This window comes from Phyllostomus discolor, chromosome 2, assembly GCF_004126475.2.
Source record: "Phyllostomus discolor isolate MPI-MPIP mPhyDis1 chromosome 2, mPhyDis1.pri.v3, whole genome shotgun sequence".
Lineage (NCBI taxonomy): Eukaryota > Metazoa > Chordata > Mammalia > Chiroptera > Phyllostomidae > Phyllostomus > Phyllostomus discolor.
Window position 1 is genome coordinate 163,908,836 of NC_040904.2, and position 22,389 is coordinate 163,931,224.

Below are 22,389 nucleotides of genomic sequence, written 5' to 3' on the forward strand. Positions count from 1 at the left end.
GAGTCGAGGTGGAAGAGGGGGCGGGGCCAGGTTTTGGGGAGAGAGGAGTGTCATAGAGAAGGTAAAGGCAGGATGTCACCAAAGACCCTCAGCTCCTTCTGCTACTAAGTCTTGCCTCCGCAGGCACAGCTCTTCAATAATGCCTGTCAAAAGTGAGCCTTTGGCAAATGGTGAATGAATGAATACAGAAATGAATGAATAAAAAGAAACACAGAGTTTATTATTGTGTTTGAAGTACAAAAATACCCACCCCCAAACCAAACCCTTCTCAGACCTTGGTGGTCCCAGGTCTCTCTAAGCCTCCCCACATTCACCAAATATGTGAGGTCTTTCAAGTGTCCTCAAGTCTGGACAGACATGGAGTGGGAGGGGGCCCTGTGCCCAGTTTATGGGGGTGGAGGCTCAAGGGCTAGCACCACTTTGGGTCCTTGCTCAGCTGCCTACAGGCCCACAGATCTCAGTCTCTGGAGTTCTCTGGTGGGGTCATGCATGCTGAGTCCCCTTGCCTCAGAGGTAGGTCTCGACGTGCAGAGAGATGAGCCCTGGTCCCAGGCTTTGCAGGCAGAGAAGGACTTGGTGGTATCATCAGGGCAGTGAGAGTGCCCTGGCCTCTAAGTATGGCAGGACCAAGATCGAGGTGTCACCAGCCCCCAGAAGGTTGTCTGTGCAGAGAAAGGTGGGTGTGAATGAGGTCCCTCCCAGTGCCCACTCTGTACACTCAAGATATGGGAGCCCTATCACCCCCAAACTAGGCCCAGCCCCTGATCTCAACTATTGAACTGGGCAAAAATAGGGGGCTAGCCGTCGGGAAAGGGAGGCATACACCCCTGAACTAGGAGCTGATGTGGATGTCATGGTTCCTTACCTGGGGCAGGGGACAGTGCTGCCGTGCATACCACTCCTGGCAGTACAGGCTGACCTGGATGCCCTGGCCCAGAAACAGCATGGTCCACATCAGCACGTTCCACGCTGGCCCGGTGTGCCGGTCATGCATCATGAAGTTCATTGGTCCTGAGGCAGGAGAAAAGATTGTCACCCCAACTCCAGATACCTGTGCCTCACATCCCTGGCTGCTGTCCATCCCAGGGCACAGGAAAGAGATGGACCAGGAAGGTCCCATTGGAAAAGATCTGGAACCCAGCTCCAAGAACCCATGGAGGTGTGAAGTGACTCAGGGAAAACCAGGATTCCTCAGTTTACCCTTCAATAACCCGGATCTCATACTGAACCTCCCAACCTCCACCAGTTTTCTCCCCTTTATCTCCCTCCATGTGTGTCCTGCTCAGATGCTCCTCTGGAATCAGAAATCTTCTCCCACATCCCCCAGGACACCTCCCTTGCTGCCACTCGATGCTGCCTCCCTCCTTGCTCCCAAGTCCCTTCTGTCTTGGGTGTATGGCTTCCCCCATAGTTTGGATTCTCTAGGAGCAGGAGCACAGGCCTCCTCCCTCTGGATGAACCCCCCTCCAGTGGCACACAGAAGCCAAGCTCACCTCCAAAGGCAAGGAAGAGTATCAGCATGACGGGGTAGAAGAAGCCCAGGACAAAGCAGAAGATGTATTCATGGACAACTGCAGAGACCACGAACACACCCAGCATGGCTGCCCCGCGGGCCTGACCACCAAGAAGCTGTCAGGGGCAGGGGAGGAATGTGGAGTGACTCTCCTTAGGTCCCCTCTATGAAAAGCCCCCTCCTTAAGGAAGCCAGGAAGGTATGTATGTGGTGCAATGAAAAGAATATGGGATTTGGGGTCAGAAGGGCTGACATGTCTTACTTTAGAGTATTTCATTAGCCCATTGGGCCTTATATGCAATTTTAAAAAGAGGATATAATAATACTTACTTCACAGGGTTATTGTGCAGATTAAACATATGTAACAATTCTTGATAACTGAAAATTGATACAGGCATGTTCCTTAGGAGGGCAGAAAGCCCTGTGGAGGGGGTGGAGTTAGGGACAAGGAAGATAGGGAGTTAGATCGTAAGAAGAATTTTCTACCCATTGGATTGGGTAGAATGGGGCAGATGGAAGCCGAGGGGCCCTGAGGTTGAATGGTGCAGAGGGAGGGAAGGAGGGGATGTCCCAGAGAGGCTCCATTAACTGTGGGAGCTGAGGAAGGTCCGCAGAGCCCATACCCACAGCCCATCTTGATATATGTAGCTGTACAGCCAGTCATGGACCACCACGTTCCAAGTGCGGTAGTAGTTGGAGAAGGATGTGGAGTTCCACCAGTCCTGGGGAAGGGGAGGGGTCAGAGTAGGGGGAGGAGGTGGGCATCAGGGCCCTGTCTCTTCCCAGGCCCAGCTTCTCAGCTTCCCACACCTGCTTCCTGCCCCCATCCCAAAGTTCTCCCACAAGGGCTGCCTCCAGGCAAAACAGAGACAGCAAGTACTGTCTCAGCTCTCTCAGTTCTCTCTTCTGGACCTGGGGTCCCTGCCTTTCCTGCTATTCCCCCTCTTTCTGAAACTCCCTCTCCATCTGCACAAGAGCAGCTGTCCCTGACTAGTCAGGAGGTGGAGGGGTGGCATTTTAACCACACCCAGAAAGGCACATTTCTCATCATAGGAGATCAACAGCACAGCTGAGGCAACACCCAACATCCTCCCCAGATCCCTCTCTATCCCCCCTGCCTCTAGCTCTCAAGTGGCCCAGGTCCAGGCCTCACCCGGTAGAACATCCTGTCACCAAATCGTAGCATCTCCGCGAAGGCGTTGAGCCAGCAATGAAGGAAGGCGAAGAAGATGAGCAGCAGCATGAAGATGCCTGGTGAGTGAGGACAAGGGGCTGCAGGTCAGACTCGCCCACCTGGAACCCCCAGGAAGATCTGAGGAACCCTCGCCCAGCATCTAGGGCCTCAGTCCTACCCATCATTTATCAGCGATTTACTAATTCATGCATTTATCAATTCACCCACTTGCTCATGAACACCATGCCAGATATTGGGGCTATGAGATGATTCTCAAAGCCCCTGGCCTTTGAGAGTTCACAGAGTGGTTGGAGGGAGAGAGAGAGAGAGAGAGAGAGAGAGAGAGAGAGACATGTGTAACCACACATGAAGGTCAAATGTATTGGGAATTAAGCATGGTGGCCACAGATGTGCTTGGGAATGCAGAGCACAGGGCAGAGCACGGTAATTGATGGCTGAGACAGGGAAGGTGTCCTAAAGGAGGACCTCTCACATGGGCCTCCAAGAAAGGACTGCATTTTACAACTGTACACTAGTGAAAGCGCATTCCAAGCTGAGAGACTGGTGTAAGCAAATGCCTGGAGGCATGAAAGTGCACGCCGTTCAGTGAATGGCAGGACTTATGGTAGAATGTGATGCATGGGAAAGGCCTGGAATGCCAGGCCACCGTTCAATCTTATCTGGAGATCCCAGCAATGGGGAGTCACTGGAGCTTTTGAAACAGGGTCAGGAATGACTAATCTGTAGAAGGGAAGTCCATCTGGACAGTAATGTTTTCAGGGGCAGATGGGAGAGGAAAGATTCAGGTGGGAGGGACACAGGTTGGGAAGCTAATGTAGAAAGGGGGAGCGGATGGCAAATTGAACTGATACCCTAACGATGAGCAGTGATAGGAGGGGACAGAAGCGAAGAGAGATTCAGAGGAAGCAGGTGTCGAGATTGACTGAAGGTAAAGAGCAAGGGGAGTGAGAAATTCCCAACTAACCTTCCCATAGCACGGCCTCCAGTCCTGCTTTAGTGGGCATACCTGGCAATGTGGCGTGCATGACAGAGAGCACCAGGGCACGGATGCTGAAGGGCTCCCGGCTCATGTTGGCAAAGACAGGAACACAGAGGCGGCCCAGGATGAAACAGGCGTAGAGGACGCAGCCCAGTGCCTGGAGACGGAGTGGCAGACGCCTAACTTTGAGAAGGGGTACTGGCAGCTGCCCCCTCACCCTAGAACTGGACTCTGGCCCAGCATCTCCCTTCTCTGCCCTCTGCCCTTTTCCCCAGGCTTCCTCCACCCTACTCCCAGAAATCTCCCCTCAGCCACCGTGAGTCACAGGAAGTCCACCCTTCTACCCCATTTTCTGACCTGAGCAAAGTTCTTGGCCACGTAATTCCACCTGATGTTGGGTGTCCTGCAGCAGCAACAGGGGTTATATGTTTCGTGTTCCTTGCTCAGGTCATGACGGACCCAGGTTCTGGAGCCCTCTCTCCACTGCCCCTCAACTGCTCAGGCCTGGGAGGGTTTTCTGGGGAGATGGGAGTCTAGAATATTTTGCACCTTCCATAGTAGAGATGGCAAATGGGATTTTAGCGTGGGTGTCAACTAAGGTGACCAACCATCTGGAGTTTGCTCTGGATTGAGGGATTTCCCAAAACCTAGAAATTTTTTTCTTTCTTTTAAAAAAGATTTTATTTATTTACTTTTAGAGAGAGAGGGGAAGGGAGGGAGAAAGAGAGAGGGGTGCGACAAAGAAACATTGACCAGCTGCCTCTGACACGAACCCTGACTGGGACTGAACCCACATCTTAGGACTGGGCCCTGACCAGCCGGGAATTGAACCGGCGACCTTTTGTTTTGTGGAACAATGGCCAACCAACTGAGCCATGCTAGCCAGGGCAGGACCTAGGATTTGCAGTGCTAAAACAGGGACACTCCTGAGCAAACCAGGACAATTGATCATTGTTGTGTCACCATGGATGGGGCAAGAAGGTATAGCCAACTTGCCACTTCTTTCTCATTTCAGTGACAGGATGCTTCCTGAGAAGGAGTCTGGGGTGAGGCTAGGGGCCTCAAGGAGCGGAGAGGAAGAGGGCAAGGCCCCCCATGGGCCTAGGCATCCGGGGCAAGGGTGCAGGGTCTTACCTGGGGTAAGTCTCCCTGTAGATGAGTGTGGGGCAGAAGAGGAAATAGAGGTAGCTGGAGAAACTGGGGGCACAGACCCCCTTGCCTGGGGAGAAATGAGAAGGGCCAGCAGTGATCAGGGAGGGAGAGAGGGCAGAGGTGAGGGGGCCTGGGACTAGGGTGTGGAGGGCTGGATAGTGAAGGGATGGGTGAGGGGTTGGATATTGGGTCTGGAGGGGGTGGGGGAGGTGAAACTGGCCAGGAGCTGACCCTGCTCTCTAGTACCTTTCTCTTATTTCCATTCCGGGCACCCCATTTCCTGGTGCAGAACCTGTTATGACTGAAGCTCTATTTGGCACCCAGAAGTCCCACTACCCATTCTCCTTTTCTCTTCAGGCCAGGCCTGGAGGTGGGAAAGCACCGATGGTACTGGGCAACAAAGGTGCCATCTCTCGGAGGGGGACCCCAGGCCTAATGCTAAGGCCCACAGAGGCCGGATGGGGGCCAGACCTGTGCCCAGTGGGCAGGGTGGGCTTAGGAAGCCAGAGCTTTTATGAGGATCCTGCCACTGTTGGCTTTATGCAACCAGCCCAGAGGCTTGAGTTTACAACGTCCCAGTGGAAGGCCTTACCTTCTCGGGCACGAAGGATACAGGGCACAGTCTCTCTCAGGAAGGAGTAGCTTTTCATCAGGAGTCTGACCTGAGACGGAGTGGAAGGGAGGTTAAGTTGCTGTGTGGCTTTAAGCATATCACAATGCACAATGTCTGGGTCCCCTCCGTTCACAGTGGGGAGGGGAGAAAAAAGGAAGGGGAGGAGAGAGAGAGGGAGAGAGAGAGAGGGAGAGAGAATGAGGCAGGCAGTTCATAAAATATGTGAGGTTAGAGCACATACTTTATCTTTTTGTTGGATTTCCTTATTGCTGGGATGAATGGAGGGTAAGGGGTTACTGAAAAGGCCAGAATGGATGCTTCACTCGGCCAGTTCCCTGTGATTTTGCAGAGCCAGATTGCATTTGCCTATCCCGGTCCATTTGGTTTACATTTCTCTGGAGCCTCCTAGTTGTTCAAATTCCTGGCAATGAACTCCACCTCTAGTAACTAGCTCCACCCTGCCAATTGCGTATAGGCCTCCATAGCCCTCGGGTGCTCCCCAGCCTGCAGCCTGTGCGCTGTTGGCCCCACTCATCACCTGCTCAAAGACGAGGATGCTGCTGGAGGCGGGAGGGAGCTGATGCTTGGCAGCCACGTGGACCGGGAGTATGCCAAGCACTGCAGTGTGAGCGGCCAGCAGCACGCAGCCCAGGCCCGCCCCCAGCGTCCAGGCCCCTGAGGCCTGGGGCCTTGCCCACAGACGGAGGGACTGGTAGGGTGCCAGCAGAGTGGACAGGAACATGGGGACCCATGTCATCAGAGCCAAGGGCAGCTGTCCGAAGCTGAAGATCAATAGGTCAAACTCCAACAGGAGCCTGGGAGTGGGAAAGGAGAGACAAAGTAGACAAATGTGTAGCCCAACCTTCCCCCTTCGTCTGCAGCCACAGTTCTTAGAAGATAATAAACTGAGGAATCCTGTGAAGGCTGTGAGCTCCTCATCTCTGAAAGTGTTCAAGAAGGCACCTCTGTTGCCTAGACTTCTAGTGCAGGGTGTTGCCTGAAGAGACTCTACTGGGAAATGGGTTTGCTTCCAAACTGCTGTTAGAGCCCTCTGTGAATAGTATGGTGCTGCATGCAGAAGGGCTCTGTACTTTGCGTGCCACAGGTATTAGGATAGAAGGTATGTGGTGTTTAACTTGGATTTTTGTTAGTTCTGTCCACAGCCATACAACCCCGAATGCACCCAGTCTCGTCTGATTTTTGTTAGTTCTGTTCTTTTTCAGTGCCAGCAGGTTGTTGAGTGTTTTGTTTGTTTAGATTAAGAGTATACAGTTTTGCTCCAGCAGGGTGGTTGAATTGGTTGGAGCAAAATCCTGTACACTAAAAAAAAAAGTTGTGGGTTCAATCCCCAGTCGGGGCAGGTACAGGAGGAAATGGATGGAAGTTTCTCCCTCTCTCTCTAAAATCAATAAATATATCCTCAGGTGAGGATTTTTTAAATAAATATTTTAAAAAGATTTTATATATTTATTTTTAGAGAGAGGGGAAGGGAGGGAGAAAGAGGAGAGAAACATCAATGTGTGAGAGACACATTGATTGGTCACCCCTCCCATGCCCGCAACCTGGAACCCAGCCCACAACCCAGGCATGTGTCCCAGCTGGGAATTGAACCAGTGACCTTTTGGTTTGCAGGCCAGCACTCAATCCACTGAGCACACCGGCCAGGGTGGTGAAGATTTTTTTTAAAAGGGTATACAGTTTTAATGGTGAAAAATTGGGAACAACCCACATGTCCATTAGGAAAGGACTAATGAACAAAATCAGCAGCGCCTGAGGCCTCCGTCATTAAAAGCAATGGGCTGACTGACGTGGGAAGATCTCTGCACTGGGTCGTTAGGGAGCGAAAGCAGGACAATAGTGCAGTACGAGTCTTCTTTATGTAAACCACCACAAAATACATCCCTTTGGTTCTTACACAGATATGGATGGAATGCATGGAAACTGCTTTGGAGGGAAACTCTCAAAATGACTGAAAATGTTACTTTTGGAGAGTGGTCTGGGAATGAGGGGGGTGGTCAAGAAGGACTGTCACTTTACATGTATTTGGACTTTTTGCTGAGATTTGATCCTTCCCACTACTCGTATTTGATGTAAAGCCTTCTGAAGCTCCTCCCGCAGAGGGGGTGGTGCTCTCTGGGGGAAAGGACCCAGCAGGGCACTTCTGCTTGCGTGTCCGTCTTCCTCACCAGACTGGGAATGCCTCACAGATAGGGATGAGGCCTGCCCTTCCTCCCTATCTGGTGCCCAGGGCTGGTCCTTGGAAGATGCTCAAAGGAGGTTACTCGAATCGAACAGCGCTGACTTGAAAAAGAGCAGGGTGGGAAGTGTGTGTGCGCACACATGTGTAAATCTGCCTGAAGACAAGGTTCCTATTGAGAACTATTTGAGTGGCTGTCCCCAGAGGGGCTGGCCCTGGGGGGACAGACCCAGGGCCATTCCAGGCTGTGGAAGGAAGACGCTAAGAGTATGTTTTAGGTGGGAATGTTGTTGGAAGCCACACTGATGTGTGCACAATAATCAATGGTAGGTGGAGTTCTGGGGGCCCCGGGGGTCTGATCTGATCTGTGTGCCTATACTGGGCAGAAGAGAGGCCTACCTGCCCTCGTCAATGAAGTCGATGGCCAGGGTGCTGATAATGAAGACACACAGGCCGGCGATGAACATGTGGTAGATGGTCCGGAAATGCTGCACCTTCATCAGCTCACTGGAGGGAGAGGGTCCTGACTGTCAGTGCAGAAGGGTCCTCAAGGTCATGTGGACTAGCGCTGGCATGGTACACATGTGGGGGCTGGAACTTTTAAGGGCTGGGATGTGACTGGGACAAACCCTTTCCAGCCCAGACACTGCTTATTCTGATGGCCTTTCTTCCACAGTCACACCCAGGGCAAATGGGGAAACTGAACCTTAAAAACCCTTTCTAAGACCTCTCCCAAACCACCTAGAGCCTGGGGATGGCACTGAGGTATCCTGGACCTCCAACCAAAGCCCCTTCTTTCCCTCCCACCCTCTGACTTACTCAAGCAGGGACTCTCGGATGACAAAAACTTTCCGTTTTCTCAGGGATGGCTCCTGGGTCCTGAATTGAGACAGTTGTTCTGGATCAGAACCCAAAGGAAGAAGGCAGTGGGCAGAAGGCAGAGCCTTTCAGAAGATAAATACTTCGGAGCCAAGGGCAATAGTAGCAGAAGGTCAGGGCCAGGGCAGAGCGGGGCTGGAGGTGGAGGTCAGTGCCAGGAAGGCAGAGGCAATAAAAGGCACATGTGATGGTGCTTATGGCTCATAATCGTACAGTGGAGGAGTCTGCTCCAGGCATTCCTCAGCCTCTGGCTCCTCAGACTCTTACTTGCTCAAGGAATCTGGAGGAATGGTAGGCAGACGTCTGCCTTGCGGTGGGTAGGATTGCACGGCCTCTGACACGGCCTGATCCAGCAGATCCAGCAGCTGTCTCTGTGCTTGCTCCAGCAGCTGCATCTTCACAGCCTGCAGGACAAGCAGGGCCCACTCTCCCTCCATCCAGTCCACCACCCTCTCATTCACCCAACATTTACTGAGCTTCTCTCCATGCGCACTAAGTGCTAGGGATAGAAAACATGGTTTCTGCCCAAAGGTTCCCCAATCATTTATCTCCCTCTGGCTTCCCAGGGCAGCAGTGATGATCAAGGAGTAATAGCAGGAGCCACATTTCCAGTCCCACCCATCTTGTCATGACTGACCTGACCGTCTTCTCCCTGACCCCAGCCTTCTCTCTCCTGACCTCTAGCCCCACTCACAGGAGACTGTTCGCTGGCTGCCTTTTGGCCTGTGCCCTCATGATGACCTGTATTTCAAATCTCTTCATCTTAACCCTTAGCTCTAACCTGAACTGAGGACCTTGAACCCAAGAACAAATTGTCTTTATCACCAAACCTGTCCTCACCCCTACCTCCCTCCACTCCGGGACCTGTCCATCTTGACCTCTCACACCTGAGGTCCCTCACCTCCATATGTTGGGTCCATTGCACCAAGTCAGGGCCTCCATTCACTTCTGAGTTTCCTAGGAGGAGGGGTCAAAGGACACACCCAAGGGGGAGGAGTTAGGGTTCTGCTGCCCTGTGCAAGCCCAGAGACTTCCTCTGCCAGGAAATGCTTTCTGTGTTTTCAGCAGCCTCCCAGCCCCCCTAGTCAGAAGACCTCTAGTATCATGGGTGGGGCAGTCAGAAGGGGAAGTTGTTTTATCAGGGGGTGAGGAGGCCACTGCTAAGCAGGGACCCTGGTGACATCGCTGGAAGCAGGCTGCTCAGGGAACAGGAAGCTTCTCCACTCACCCTCCGAGGTTAGAGGGTCAGAAAGACAAGGCAAGGCCACAGCTTTGAATGCCCCTTTTCTCCTCGTCTCCCAGCTGGGTGGTTAGGGGCGGAGGCCAGGGTCTGCCTTCTCTAGCCTCTCGGGACAGCAGGAAGGGTTTCAGGCAGACAGCAGGAGACCCCTCTCACTAGGTTACACTCATCTGAGCTTTCTGCACTCCCACAGGGTGGCTCACCTTCTCTGGAGGGTGGGTGCTCCTGCCTTCTTCGAGACACCGCTCTCTTCTGCACTTGGGCTGCTCTTGGCTCCATGCTGTGAGTCTTGACTGGGCAGCAGGTGGTCTCTGCAGTGCTCCCACCTTTCCTTCACCACCTGCCAACCCTCTGAGCTCCCATGGCCCAGCTCAACTGACAGCTCCAACTGCTAAAGTTCTTTCAGGAGGAAGGGGCCTCCAGGAACACGGCAGGTTATCTGGTCTGGAGGGCAGTGCTTCCCAGCTACAGTCTCTGTGGGCTGTTGCAGGGATGGACTGGACACAGCCTCCGAAGGGCCCAACTGCCACCCAGATGCCCAGCTCTGAGCAAGTGTGCCCTCCCTCTCCTGGGAACAGTGACCACACATGTGGTTGGAAGGGGGACTTTGCCTCTCTGAGGCTTATCACCTCGCTTGGCTCACCTTCCCAGCAGGCTGAAGGTCTGGGTGGAGTCAGAAAGCTCTTCACACATCAATAACTTAAGCTCCCTTAAGCCATGAGATAACGTGTGTGTCAACCTGAAAGCACTATATGCATGTGATAAATATTTGGATGGAGTTGGCACCTGTGACAATTGTCATGCTGTGGTTTCCCCAGGAAGAGCTGGCTGTCAGGGTCCCTGAATGTAACCCTGCCTGGGTTAGCATGTAGGCAAAACAAACACACACTCAGCACCTGAGGAACACCAGATGTTGTCATATACGGAAGAAGTAGATTTAAATCCTCCCTCTATCATTTCCTGGCTGTGTAATTTCAAGCAAGTGACACAAATATTTTAAGCCACAGTTTCCTCCTCTGAAAAACAAGGGCAAAAGTCCCTCCCTCACAAGGGTACTGTAAGCACGAAATGAGGTAGTTCAAGTAAAAGCACGTGGTCCAGGACTCACCCATGAGGGGAACTCAGTAAATAATACTGCCCTTCCCTTTTAAGTAGGACGGAACAGGTAACAAAAGGGTAAGGACTCTGAGAGTTCCTCTTTGTTAAGTTCCTGCTGGGGATTAACTATTAATTCTTTCTCTTCCCTCTGTCCAAAGTTCAGTGTTAGAAACAAGATCACAACCTCAGACCAAGGTCATGGGCTCAGTTTCTCCCCATCTCTACCTCCATTCCCCACCCCTCTACCCCCCAACTCCCTGGTCGGTAGTTGGGTGAGGCTTCAGGCCTTGAAGCTGCTGCCAGTGGCTGTCTCCTTTGTTCCAAGGGCAGTGGGAAGGACCGAAAGCAGCCAATAGGAAAAGGGAACTACTATGGAATGTGGGTGGGCTTTAAAGAGGATAGAGAGAAGGGCCAGAGGCTCCAGAAATGGGAGAGGCAGACACAGAGACAGAGACCAGAGACCCCCAACACAGCTTTATTAATACCCCAAGTCAATACCAACAGTTTTCCCATGTGTGAGATCCCAGGGTTAAAGGGGACAATGGGGCAGAGCCCGAAGGTAGAGTGTGTGACTCAGGGCCCCTGAGTAACTCATTACTCAACAAATGACCCAAGATGACAGCCTCGTGCTCCTGCCAGTGGCCCTGCAGGCCCCCACCCAGCCTTAGCCACTGCTCCCAGTGGAGCAGGGGGAGCCTCCATCGTTGTCTGAGGATGCTGGCAGGAGCTGGCCCATCCGATCCACACACCAGCAGGGACCTCGGCGCTGCCCCTGGGAGGAGCGGCACTGGGGAGAGAGGCATGCAGATCAGAGGTGAGGCCAAGGCTCCAACAGGAGAGATGGGAGGGTCCTGTGGGTTGGGGATGGGCTGTGGACTCCTGAGTTTGAACATGCAGACACGTCTAAGAGTTCTCAAGACCACGAGGCCTGCTGGGTTTCCCTCCCTTGCTTCTCTTCTCCACCCACAGAATTGTGCTGGTTCTTCTACGCCAGAACAGTAATTCTCAAAGGGTGGTTCCCAAACCAACAGCATCGGCATCACAAGGCATGGTGTTAGAAATGCAAATTTTTCAGGCTCTGCAGGTGGAGCTCAACCACCTGTGAGTTTACAGCTCTTTAGGTGACTCTGATGCACCTCACATATGTGTACCTCTGAGTTAGGCATTCCTTAGACAGTCTGACTCCTCTACTACTGTGTGTGGTTGGTTATTCTGTTTGTGTGGGCCCTGTATAAGCCCTGCCCCATCTCTGGTAGCAGCCTTGTACTGATGGACCAAGGGGAGGAGAGGAGTGGCCTCACCTGCCGCTTCCGGTAGAAGCCCCGATGGTCACAGTTAGGCACGTAGAGGTTGTGAGACCCTCGGAAGACCTCATTCTGGAGTTGCTGTAGCACCGAGTCCAGATGTCTGCGGCACGGGCCCTGGGGGAAGGGAGAGCAAGCAGCTTAGAACCACTCCAGCAGAGCTCCACCGCACAGTCCCCTGGCCCCACCAGCCAGGCAGGCGCCCAGGGCTAACATGGGAGACATCTCTGAGCCCAGGGTTCCCCACCCCTCTTTCTCCCTGCCAGCCCCAAACGCACCATCTCAGTGTCTTGGACACCCCCAGGACTGGGCCTGGCAGGAGTGGTAGAGGTCCCTGGGTTCCTTTGTTGGTCTCTGCGGTTCACGTCCTGTTGGCGAGTGGTCCCCACTTGGGGTTTACTCTCCTTAGGATTCTCCCCTACAGCCACAAGAGAATGGGGAAAGAAGAGGATGGAAATCAGACAGATGTCAAAGACTAGAGCCAGGTGGAAAGGAACTTTCCACCTCTACCCACTGAAGTGAGAGACAGGGAGGCTTTTGGAACAATAGAAGTGAGGGGGTTAAAATCTGGCTCCATCCTTAGCTTTTCCTGGCCTCAGCTTCCTTCTCTGGCAAATGGTATTATTACCTTTCCTGCCAATATCCCCAGACTAGTTGCAACGTATGTAAAGAAGAAACACTTTGGAAAGCAAAAATCATGAACAATTGCAAATACAATAATAGCTCTTTATCTGTGGTTTTCCTTTCTGCAGGTTCAGTTACCTGCAGTCAACCATAGTCTGAAAATATTAAATAGAAAATTCCAGAAATAAACAATTCATAAGTTTTAAATTGTGAGTAGTGTGATGAAATCTCTTGCCCTCTTGCTCCTTCCTGCCTGGGATGTGAATCATTCCTTTGTCCGGCGTCTCCACACTGTATGTGCCCCCCATCTGGTAGTCACTTATTAGCCATCTGTTCTCAGATTGACAGTCCTGGTTTCATAGTGCTTGTGTTCAAGAAATCCTATTTTACTTACTTTGTTTTAAAGATTTATTTGTTTCTTTCTTTCTTTCTTTTTAGAGAGAGGGGAAGGGAGGGAGAAAAAGAGGGAGAGAAACATCAATGCGTGGTTGTCCCTACCGGGGACCTGGCCTGCAACCCAGGCATGTGTCCTGACTGGGAATCCAACCAGCGACCTTTTGGTTTGCAGGCCAGCACTCAATCCACTGAACCATACCATCCAGGGCCTATTTTACTTATTAATGGCCCCAAAGCGAAAGAGTAGTGGTGCTGGCAATTCAGAGATGCCAAAGAAGCCAAAAAATGCTGCTTTTAAGTGGAAAGGTGAAAGTTCTTAACTTAATAAGAGAAGAATAAATATCACATGCCGAGGCTGCTAAAATCTACAGTAAAATGAATCTTCTTTACGTGACATTGTGAAGAATGAAAAAGAAATTCACGCGAGTTTTGCTGTCACACCTCAAAGTTTAAAATGATGGCCACAGTAAGTGCTTAGTTAAGATGGAGAAGACAAGCCCTGGTGGGTGTCGTCCTGCAAAACCAAAGGTCACCTGTTTGATTCCCGGCTAGGGCACATAGCTAGGTTTCAGATTCGGTCCCTGGTCAGGGCGTGTAGGAGAGGCAACTAACTGATTTTTCTCTCTCACATTGATGTGTCTCTCCCTCTCTTTCTCCCTCCCTTCCCCTCTCTCTAAAAATAAATAAAGTTCTGACTGATGGCAATAAAAAAACACTGAGCCTATACAAAGACTTCAGCAAGGGGTCCCTGAAATGAGTGACACCAAGACATTCACTCCAAGTAAGGCATAGTTACACAGATTCAGGAAAAGGTTTGGACTGAAAAATATAAAAATTATTGGAGAGACTGCATCTGCTGATGTAGAAGCTGTTGCTACATTTCCGGAAGAGTTGAAGTTGATTAGGGTTTGGTGCTGTCCTCAGTTTCAGTCACCCTCTGGGGGTCTCCGAACCTATTCTCCAGTGGATACGCTGGGACTACTGTACATGGAGAGGCCTTGGGCTTGGAGTAAAAGACCTGAATGTTCCACCAGTGGCCAGGAGGGGGTGCACAAAGCCAGGGAGATGGGGAAGAAGAGCAGTGGATGTGGGAGGGGTCAGCAGCTAGCCAGTGGAATGTGTGTCCCTACTGTGACCCTGCTATGACTCAACCCACCTCTCCCAGGCCTGATATGTGGTCACTTTGGGGGCAGTAGGGGCCTCTGCCTTCTGGTCATCTGTGGCATGGCCCACCTCAACCCCACTGGTCTCAGGAGCATGTGTGATTCTGCCCTTGACCAAGAAGGGCAGAGGGGAGGTTGCAAAGGTGCAGGAATGTGTGGCTTCCAATCTGCATTCCTCTCCTGGCTCTGGGGAAGTTTCCCATATGGTGTCTAGGGAGCCCAGGGTGAGCTCAGGATGGAATGAAATGAGGAAATAAGTCAGGGCATTAGGGCAAGGGAAAGGCAGGAAGGGAAGCATGAACGGCTTGGAATTCGAACAGCTGTAACATTAGATACTATGACCCCTGAAGGGATTGTCTCTCCTTCTCTGGGCCCAAAGCAAGCTCTGCTTAGATTCCCAACCCTCAAACCTAGACAGTGCCCTCATCTGCCTACTACTCACAACTGGAGCCACTTCATCTTCAGTCCCGAGTCTGATAATCCTTCCTCCACACTCTTCAGCCCTTGCCCCTCCTTTCCTCCATTTATTTTTATTTTAAAAAAGATTTTATTTATTTGATTTTAGAGAGAGGAGAAGGGAGAAAGAGTGGGAGAGAAACATCCATATGTGAGAGATACATCAACTGGTTGCCTCCTGCACACCCCCAAATGGGGACCTGGCCTGCAACCCAGGCATATGCCCTGACTGGTGCTCAGTCCCCTGAGCCACACCAGCCAGGGCTCATTTCCTCCATTTAACACCCTCCCGTGACTGTGCTCCTACTGCCTCCTCTGACCATTTGGACCACCACTTTTAGGAGGACCCTTAGCAGACTGGATGCATTGCATGCATTTGGGACTGAAAGGAACTTCAAGTAGATTTCCTATCCCCTTCCCATGGAAGGAACCAGGAGCTCAGGTGCCCTGGGATGGCGAGTGTTTGCATTTCTTGCCCTCCCCATCTTTCTGCTGCCCACTATCTTTCAGGTTCTTACCCACTTCTGTCCTGCCCACCCATGAACTCAGACTTTTATTCTCTACTCTGGGGTCAGATGGAGTGGGGTGGATGGAGGATTCTGAGCAGCTTTAAATCATATCCCTGATTTGGCAGATTCCTTCTTTTCCTACCTCTAGTCCCCACCACTGGGACCCGCAGCACTGCCCTCTGACCCTGATGTAGTCTGAAACAGCTCTGGATCGGGGCATCTTCTGTTCTAGGCCCTACCCATGTTCAGGTGCTTTGGACACTCCAATATTAAAAGGGGAGAAGGAGGTATTTCTCAATGTGTGTGCAGCATGTGTGAACTAAAGCCTGGGCTTTCGTTCTCTCTCCAAGTGGAAGCTGAGAATATCTGGGGCCCTTCTCCAACGTGGGGGAAGCACTGAAGGAGTTGGGTTGCTGTGACATATGGCATGCCCATAACCCCTTCCATCTCCCCACTTTTTTCCCCTCAAGAGAAAGTAATAGAGGGGGCAAAAAGGATGAGAGCTCCGACACCGCCCAGCTTTAGCTGCACCCCAGCCTCCTAGCTGCTTCCCCGCACTTGCCCCCTTACCCCTCTAATGTGCTCCCCAGGGTTGGGGGAAGAACCGTCAATGGCAGGCCCCAGAGGCTTGTAGAGCTGCCCGCGCCCACCTCTCCAGGACCCTGCTTGCAGAGGAGCGGGCCTCACGTGGGCGGGGCGGGGGCGGGGCGCAGACTCACCCGTGGCCGCGCGCGCTGGGCGGCAGCGGCCCCGGCCCAGCAGCAGCGCCCGCAGAGGAGCCTCGTCTTCCTCCGGCGGCTGGCACTGCAGTCCTGGGGCGCAGTTAGGGGTGTAGACCCCGCACTGCTGCCCCTCCCTCCTGACGCAGCCCCCTGCTTCCGCACAACCCTCTGCCGGCAGCCCCGCATCCTCCGCTTCAACGCAGCCCCCAGAACAACCTGCCTGCACCCCCTGCCCGCAGCCTGGGCACCGTGCCAAGGCACCTCCTGGGCGGGCAGCAAGCAGAGTTAGCAGCAGTAGTGGCGGCAGCAGCCTGTGGGGGGTCATGGTCAGGATTTTTAGCTGGTCCACTCCTCTCAGAGCAGTCGTGGCACTGCTGCTGCCTGCCGCCGCCCCTCTGCCTTAAATAGCCGCGGGTCAGGGGCCCGGCCCTTTAAGAGCCAGGTGAAGGAGGGGTAGGAGGCAGAGGCATTCCCTAAACTGGGTGGGACTGGAGAGGCCCCCCCCACCTGGGTCCTCCCCACTCTTCTTCCCCCCTCCCTTCCCAGTTTCTGTTTACTTCCCAAATTACTCTGATTTTTCTTGCATTGTTCCCGGGAAACTCGCCCGGAATTTGGGAGGACAGTTGGCTCCAGAGACTGGAGGACGGGGAGGGGTGAAGGGAGGAGAGGAAGGCAGTTGGGATGAAGGAAAAACCTGAAATCCAGCTAGTGTGCAGGTGCAGGAGGATACAGGGGATACAGGGCTCCCCCCTGGGGGAGTGAGAAGATAGCAGTCTAAAGGTGGGCGGGGAAGGGGTGGTGTGTCGGGGTCAGGAGAGGTTTGGGAGTGAATGAAGAGAAAAAAGAGCCGGGATGATGGACAGTGGGGTGTTGGGAGCATCGGCTGATGGGAGACAATAGACCGAGGGCAAGCAGAGAAAGAGAAACACTCCCTGGAATGTGACTGTGGGAGAAGCGGGTGTCAGGGGTCCACAGTGGGCTACGGTGATAGAAGGGTGGGGGGCGAGGACAAGGTGGGGGCACAGCTTGAATGACCTGCCAGAGACCCTAGGACTGTGGTGGGCCACAGAGGTCTGCAAGTATCGCAGACGGGCAAGTGTGCGAAGGTGAGGACTGTCTGGACACCTGGGAGGTGGGTGGAAGGGGACTGACCATTTGAAATTATGTGGGGCAGGGGAACAAAAGTTATAGGAACCCATACTCTGGGTGCTCTTGGGAACAGTGGCCAGAGAGCAGGACACCCCACCACCACCATCCCCAGCCTCATGCAGGCCAGCCTACCCACATTCTTCACCTTTCCCACAGCCTGCCCCTCACTCCAGTCCCACCAGGACAGTATCTACCAGTGGGTTATTGGGATTCATCAGGCTGTGCTATGCCCAGGGGTGTCCAGCCATGTCTGGTCTGAGTGATGCTGTCTGCCTGCTCCAGGGCCTTCACTACATAGGTCTGTCTGTTCGCCCACCACAGCCCTTACCCAGGCCCTGCCCACCCCCAGCCTTCCTAGCCCAGCCTTCCTTCCTAGAGGGAGGAAGAAGGACAGTTTTCATCAGCAACCCACACCCTTCTGGCTCTGGGTTACGCAACAGCCATCTCATTCTTTCCTAAAACAAGGGCTCTGGGCAGTGACTAAATTTAAATTCTGGGCCTCCAAGCAAGAATGTCAGGCCTCCCTGAACTTTTAGGTAAATACAAAATAAAAGAACCTCATTCCCAGCACTGCCCACCAGGCCTACCTGCCCTGGGACTCTAGCACCACATGTGGGAAGTAGGGTCTTCCAATGGCCCTGAGACACGGGTGCAGGTTGGACAGGTAGGGAGGGCAGAGGTTGGGGGGTAGGAGGAGGGAGCTCTCCTCCACTCTGCGGAGCCTCTGTGACCTCCTGCCTCAAACTCTGGCCCCAGGGTGCAGAGCTCTGTCTTGTCCCTAAACCCTATCACTTTATTTTGCCCTGCACGCCATCTGGCAAGGGCTTTTCTCTCAGGCTTCAGCTCCTTGCTCCTGAATAAGAAGACAGAAAGGCATGTCGGAAGTTGGGATGGGGACGAGATGGCTGTGCTCCCTGCAGGATCCCAGTGTAGCTTTTTAAATATTTTTGTGCTCCTCCTTTGTGGGTTATATTGCAGAAAAACTCAATACTCTGCTAACCCTTCATATCCATCACTCTCTTTTCATTACTCCCTTCTCAACCTCTCCCTTCCCCTTCCCACACCACTGCCACCACCACCACCCCTACAGATTTCCCATTTAATGCTCCCATCTGCCCACAGTGGTCTAAACTGGGTTGCACAATCCAGTAGCACCCTGCCCTCCAGCACTGCACTTCCCCTCTCTCCATCCCTCTAGCAGGGAAGTCCAGAGCTGTATGCTGCCAGTGCTAACGTCTAATCAGGCTTTTTCTTGCAGACTGAGACTCATGAATTTTGTTTCTCTTCCCTTTGAGATGCCCTCCACCTCAGCATTCAGAGCAGGGATCTGGAGCACATGGTGGTACCCAAGATGGAGTGTGGGCCAAGGTGCAAACCCCTTGGAGTCTGTCTGGCCTTTGCCGGAGAGGAGTTTGATGAAAGCTTCTGCTGGGGCTGCGAAAAGGCCAGGCAGCTTGGATTGCCGTAACAGTGAAAAATTATAATGGTGGGAAATTGTAACCCACCCCACCATTCTTTTCACATTGTTTCTGAAAGTGCTGACTCTCACTAATATGTAGCTTATAAACAGAATGTTTGTATAAGAATCCTAGGAAATAACTTCAAAAGATACAGATTCGGACCTTCAGGCATCCCAGCTCCAGGAAATTCGCTGACCTTCAACCAGGGATGCAGGATACGTGAAGCCAGCATGACTAAACCAGGATGACGCACACCAGACCATCACCTGCCTTATCGGAATGGACTGTGCCCGCCTTGCACGTAGGGAACTTCTCAACCCCCTTCTTGGTCTCTTTGTTCTGTTTCCCTTTCCCTCCTTACAAAAGGAGGGAATCCCTGCCTCTAGATTATAGTTTTTGTAGTGGCAGGCAGCCGGATTACACTGCTACTCAGGCTTTCCCATAAATAAACTCTGCCTGGACTTCCTCCTCCTTTTGAATGTTATATTCTGTTCTCTTCATTCCTTATGCTCTGCATCTCTCACATCCAGCCCCTCCCTCCAGATCCATAGTGGCTCCGGGTGCTGATATCCTTTTGAGAACAAGGATGTAAAGAAGGGGCCTGACTGCCTGGACCCTTTTGATCTTGAGTCTGAAGAAAGACAAGTGGTGGCATAATCCATAGACAAAAACAAACAAACAAACAAACAAACACCCAGAGAGGAGTACGGGTGACCACATCATGATGTAGACTAAGTTTGGTGTGGGCCCCTGAGAACTGCTGTGATAACCTCAGCCAGTCTCCAGCCTCCATTTCTGCCATCTAGCCCACGTATAGCCTCCCAGCTGGTCCTGCTGAGGCACAGTCCTGCTTGTGTGACTCTTTCTTCCTTAAAGTCCTTCGGTGGGACTCCATGCCCCCCCAGCTCCCCACCCGTCCCACAGAGCCTGAGCTTTCACCTGGCACTCATGGCCCTGTGGACAATGACCCTGTGAACACACCAGCTTCAAACAGCTGGTTGGATCACCCTCCCCAGAACCCCTGGCAGTTCCCTTCTCTGGGTCTGAACTGAAAGGGAAGTGAAGGTGGAGCATAATTGGTGCTCAGAGGTAATTTCTGCCCCTGGACTCCAAGCTTTCAACTAATAAGAATTAATTAAATCCTCCCTACACTATCGAATTCTACCATCTCTTCCCTGACCTGCTCGGCCAGCTCTCTGCCTTCCGCTGAATTCATCCACATTAATTTGTTGCTCTCTTCGTTTTATTTACGCTTTTGTGTGTCTTATTTTTCCAGTTAGAATGTGAGTGCTTTGAGATCGGGGACCCCACACCTTCTTCATGTCTGGGCCCTCAGTTTCCAGTCCCCATGCTTGGAATTGATATAAGTAAAGGTTATTGGTTTTGGTGGGAGCAAAAGCATTCTTGAGGAAGGGCATAGAAAGTTGAAAGGAGAACATTTAAACTCTTCAAGGCTTCATCAGTGTTCTGTATTTCGGAGGAGCTCAGACCACCCTAGGGGGGCTTTTGGCCATTTTACTCTTTCAGCCTCTCCTCTCTCTTTTCTTTTTCCTCCTCTTGCTCTCAGAGTCCAGAGGTCCAGAGCATGTTCAGGGTTCAATAGGAGAGGGAAACCAGGCCCCAGGATAAGTCAAAGAGGGCTTTCTGGAGGACAGGCTTTTATAATAGAGTTTGGGAGAAGAGACAAATATGGTTAAACAGAGGGGCAGGTGGATGGTGTCTCAGGTAGGAAAGCACATCTTTGTGTAACAGATACGAAGGTAAAGGGCCAGGGGAACAAGGTAGCATATGTGTGTATGTGTGAGCATGATGTATAATTTGCTTAGATTCCCAGTGGTTTCCTGGGGATGGGAGTGTCCTGGGAACAGGAAGGAGGGATTATAAAGGAGCACCAGTACACTTTTGGGAGTAATGATATGTTCCCTATCTTGCTTGTGGTGACATTTTCATGGATGTATACAAAACCTATCAAATTGTATGCCTTAAATATGTATGGCCTATTTTATGTCAATTGTACCTCAATAAAGCTGTTTAATCAAATATATTTCTGTATCAAGCACAAATTATCAGTAGGTTCTGAGAATGCCAACAGACTGTGGATTCACCAAAAAGGCCAGCCCCACACTTGGAACCTAAAGATGAGGAAATCCTGAGTAGAATCACCAACCATCTACACTTCAGAAATACCTTCTTCTGCCATCTCTGTATCAGACCCTAGCCAGCTGGCTAGTTTCTGGAGGAAGCCAGGAGACCCAGTGTGGCATGGACACAACTCTGGGAGCTGCCCTGGCTGGTCACTCTCTAGCTGCCTTTGGGAAGAGCTGAGTTGACACTTGGAGTCTTTTCATAGCTCAGGAGGAGGAGGTGGAAGAGAAGAAATGAAGGAGACAGAAGGAGCTGGAGGTGAGTTGGGGAGAGGAACTATCCAGAACTATGTAATCTTAGGACTGGAAGGGAGCTAAGAGAACACATGCCTCAATAATCCTTTTTTGATAAGAACAAGATCTTGAACTTTCAGTCACAGAATTGGGGCTCTAACTTATGTTTCTCAATTTCCCATTTACACCTATCTCCATCACCTACTTCCGGTATGCCAAGTGATCACTGTTTGTGATGTAAGAGATGATGGCTTTCATTTCATTCAACATTTGTAGAGCACCTATTTATGGTAAGAATAAGATAAATCCCAGAGTGTGAAGTAGCTTACAGGTTAGCAAGAGATAGATCTGCTACATAGAGGTAATTTTAACCATAAAAGTATGATTGTAAAAAGTGCTATAAATGAAGTGCAAACAACTTAGTATGAGAATACAGACGGAGGAGAAAACCTTTCTATTTGGAAAAGGGATTCAGTGACGGGAGAAAATCGCAGAAGTTGTCCCCAGAATGACAATAAACACCCTTCAGTAGGTATTCAACCTATTCAATCTAACTTTTGTTTTGTTTTTTAAGGAGAGACAGACAGACAGACAGACAGACATCTATGTGAGAGAATAGATCGGTTGCCTCCTGCACGTGCCCCACCAGAGATCGAATGCATAACCCAGAAACGTGTACCTGGTGGGAAGGTAACCAGTGACCTTTCAGTGCATGAGAGGACACTCCAACCAACTGAGACACTCTGGCCAGGGCTCAACCTAACTTTCTTAAGTCACACCAAACCCCTTTCTTCCTGAACCGTTTCATGCCACTGTGCTTTTTGCATTCGAAACTCTCTCCTCCTGGAATGGAATGTCCCAAAGCCAAAGGTTACATGAAATGGACCTCGGGGACTGTAAGGCACATTAATAGTGTAGCTCAGGAAAATATAAAGCATGTGGTTACATTAAGCCCATGGACTATGGAGGCCAGCCTCAGGCTCTTCATTTGCAAAAAAGTAAGATTCATTTCCTAACGCTGTTGAGTGTATTAAAAAGGACAGCCCCACAAAGCTTTTACCATCACGTCTGCCGCAGACTAGCGCTCAGGAATCGCGTAGTCTTTGTTGGGGTGCTACAACCTTTTCCGCCTGCCCCTCCCAGCGCAGTAGCCACCCCTTTAACGCCCCGTCAGCGCCCAGACCGCCCAGCCGCGTGCGCGCCGCCACGTCGCCACCTCCCACCCTTCCCACACCGGGGTTTACCAAACCCGACCCAGAGCTAGGTACCCGTTTCACCGAACCGCGCCCGATCCTGTCTGCGCCCTCCTATTGGCTCTTACAAGTGCCTGTCGTCCTAGACTGTTTCAGATTAGCCGGGGGT

General features: G+C 51.8%; 2 protein-coding genes across 2 annotated transcripts; both read right to left on the minus strand.

The window, feature by feature from the left end:
- Window positions 1-210: 210 nt before the first annotated feature.
- SOAT2 (sterol O-acyltransferase 2) lies at window positions 211-11,231 on the minus strand. The gene is made up of 15 exons (XM_036018958.1): window positions 9,972-11,231; window positions 9,430-9,485; window positions 8,796-8,932; window positions 8,469-8,528; window positions 8,049-8,156; window positions 5,991-6,267; window positions 5,427-5,501; window positions 4,822-4,901; window positions 4,045-4,090; window positions 3,715-3,844; window positions 2,667-2,764; window positions 2,137-2,235; window positions 1,494-1,629; window positions 866-1,011; window positions 211-662 (listed from the first exon to the last, which is right to left on the minus strand). The coding sequence occupies exons 1-15, from the start codon at window positions 10,045-10,047 to the stop codon at window positions 612-614; spliced, it is 1,575 nt and encodes a 524-aa protein (XP_035874851.1). The 5' UTR covers window positions 10,048-11,231; the 3' UTR covers window positions 211-611.
- A 94-nt stretch (window positions 11,232-11,325) lies between these two features.
- On the minus strand, window positions 11,326-16,470 carry IGFBP6 (insulin like growth factor binding protein 6). Its single transcript, XM_028532497.2, has 4 exons — window positions 16,038-16,470; window positions 12,449-12,588; window positions 12,168-12,287; window positions 11,326-11,653 (listed from the first exon to the last, which is right to left on the minus strand). Exons 1-4 carry the CDS (start codon window positions 16,363-16,365, stop codon window positions 11,531-11,533), a joined length of 711 nt encoding a protein of 236 aa, XP_028388298.1. The 5' UTR covers window positions 16,366-16,470; the 3' UTR covers window positions 11,326-11,530.
- Between the last annotated feature and the right edge of the window lie 5,919 nt (window positions 16,471-22,389).

Coding starts and splice junctions, on each gene's coding strand:
- SOAT2 (XM_036018958.1), bottom strand. CDS start 10,047: ATGGAGCCAAGAGCAGCCCAAGTGCAGAAGAGAGCGGTGTCTCGAAGA. Junction 8,157..8,468: donor ATCCGAGAGTCCCTGCTTGA/GTAAGTCAGAGG, acceptor CTCTCCCTCCAG/TGAGCTGATGAAGGTGCAGC. Junction 2,236..2,666: donor GTGACAGGATGTTCTACCGG/GTGAGGCCTGGA, acceptor CCCCTTCCCCAG/GACTGGTGGAACTCCACATC.
- IGFBP6 (XM_028532497.2), bottom strand. CDS start 16,365: ATGACCCCCCACAGGCTGCTGCCGCCACTACTGCTGCTAACTCTGCTT. Junction 12,589..16,037: donor CCCAGCGCGCGCGGCCACGG/GTGAGTCTGCGC, acceptor TTGTGGCTGTAG/GGGAGAATCCTAAGGAGAGT. Junction 12,288..12,448: donor GTGTCCAAGACACTGAGATG/GTGCGTTTGGGG, acceptor CCCTTCCCCCAG/GGCCCGTGCCGCAGACATCT.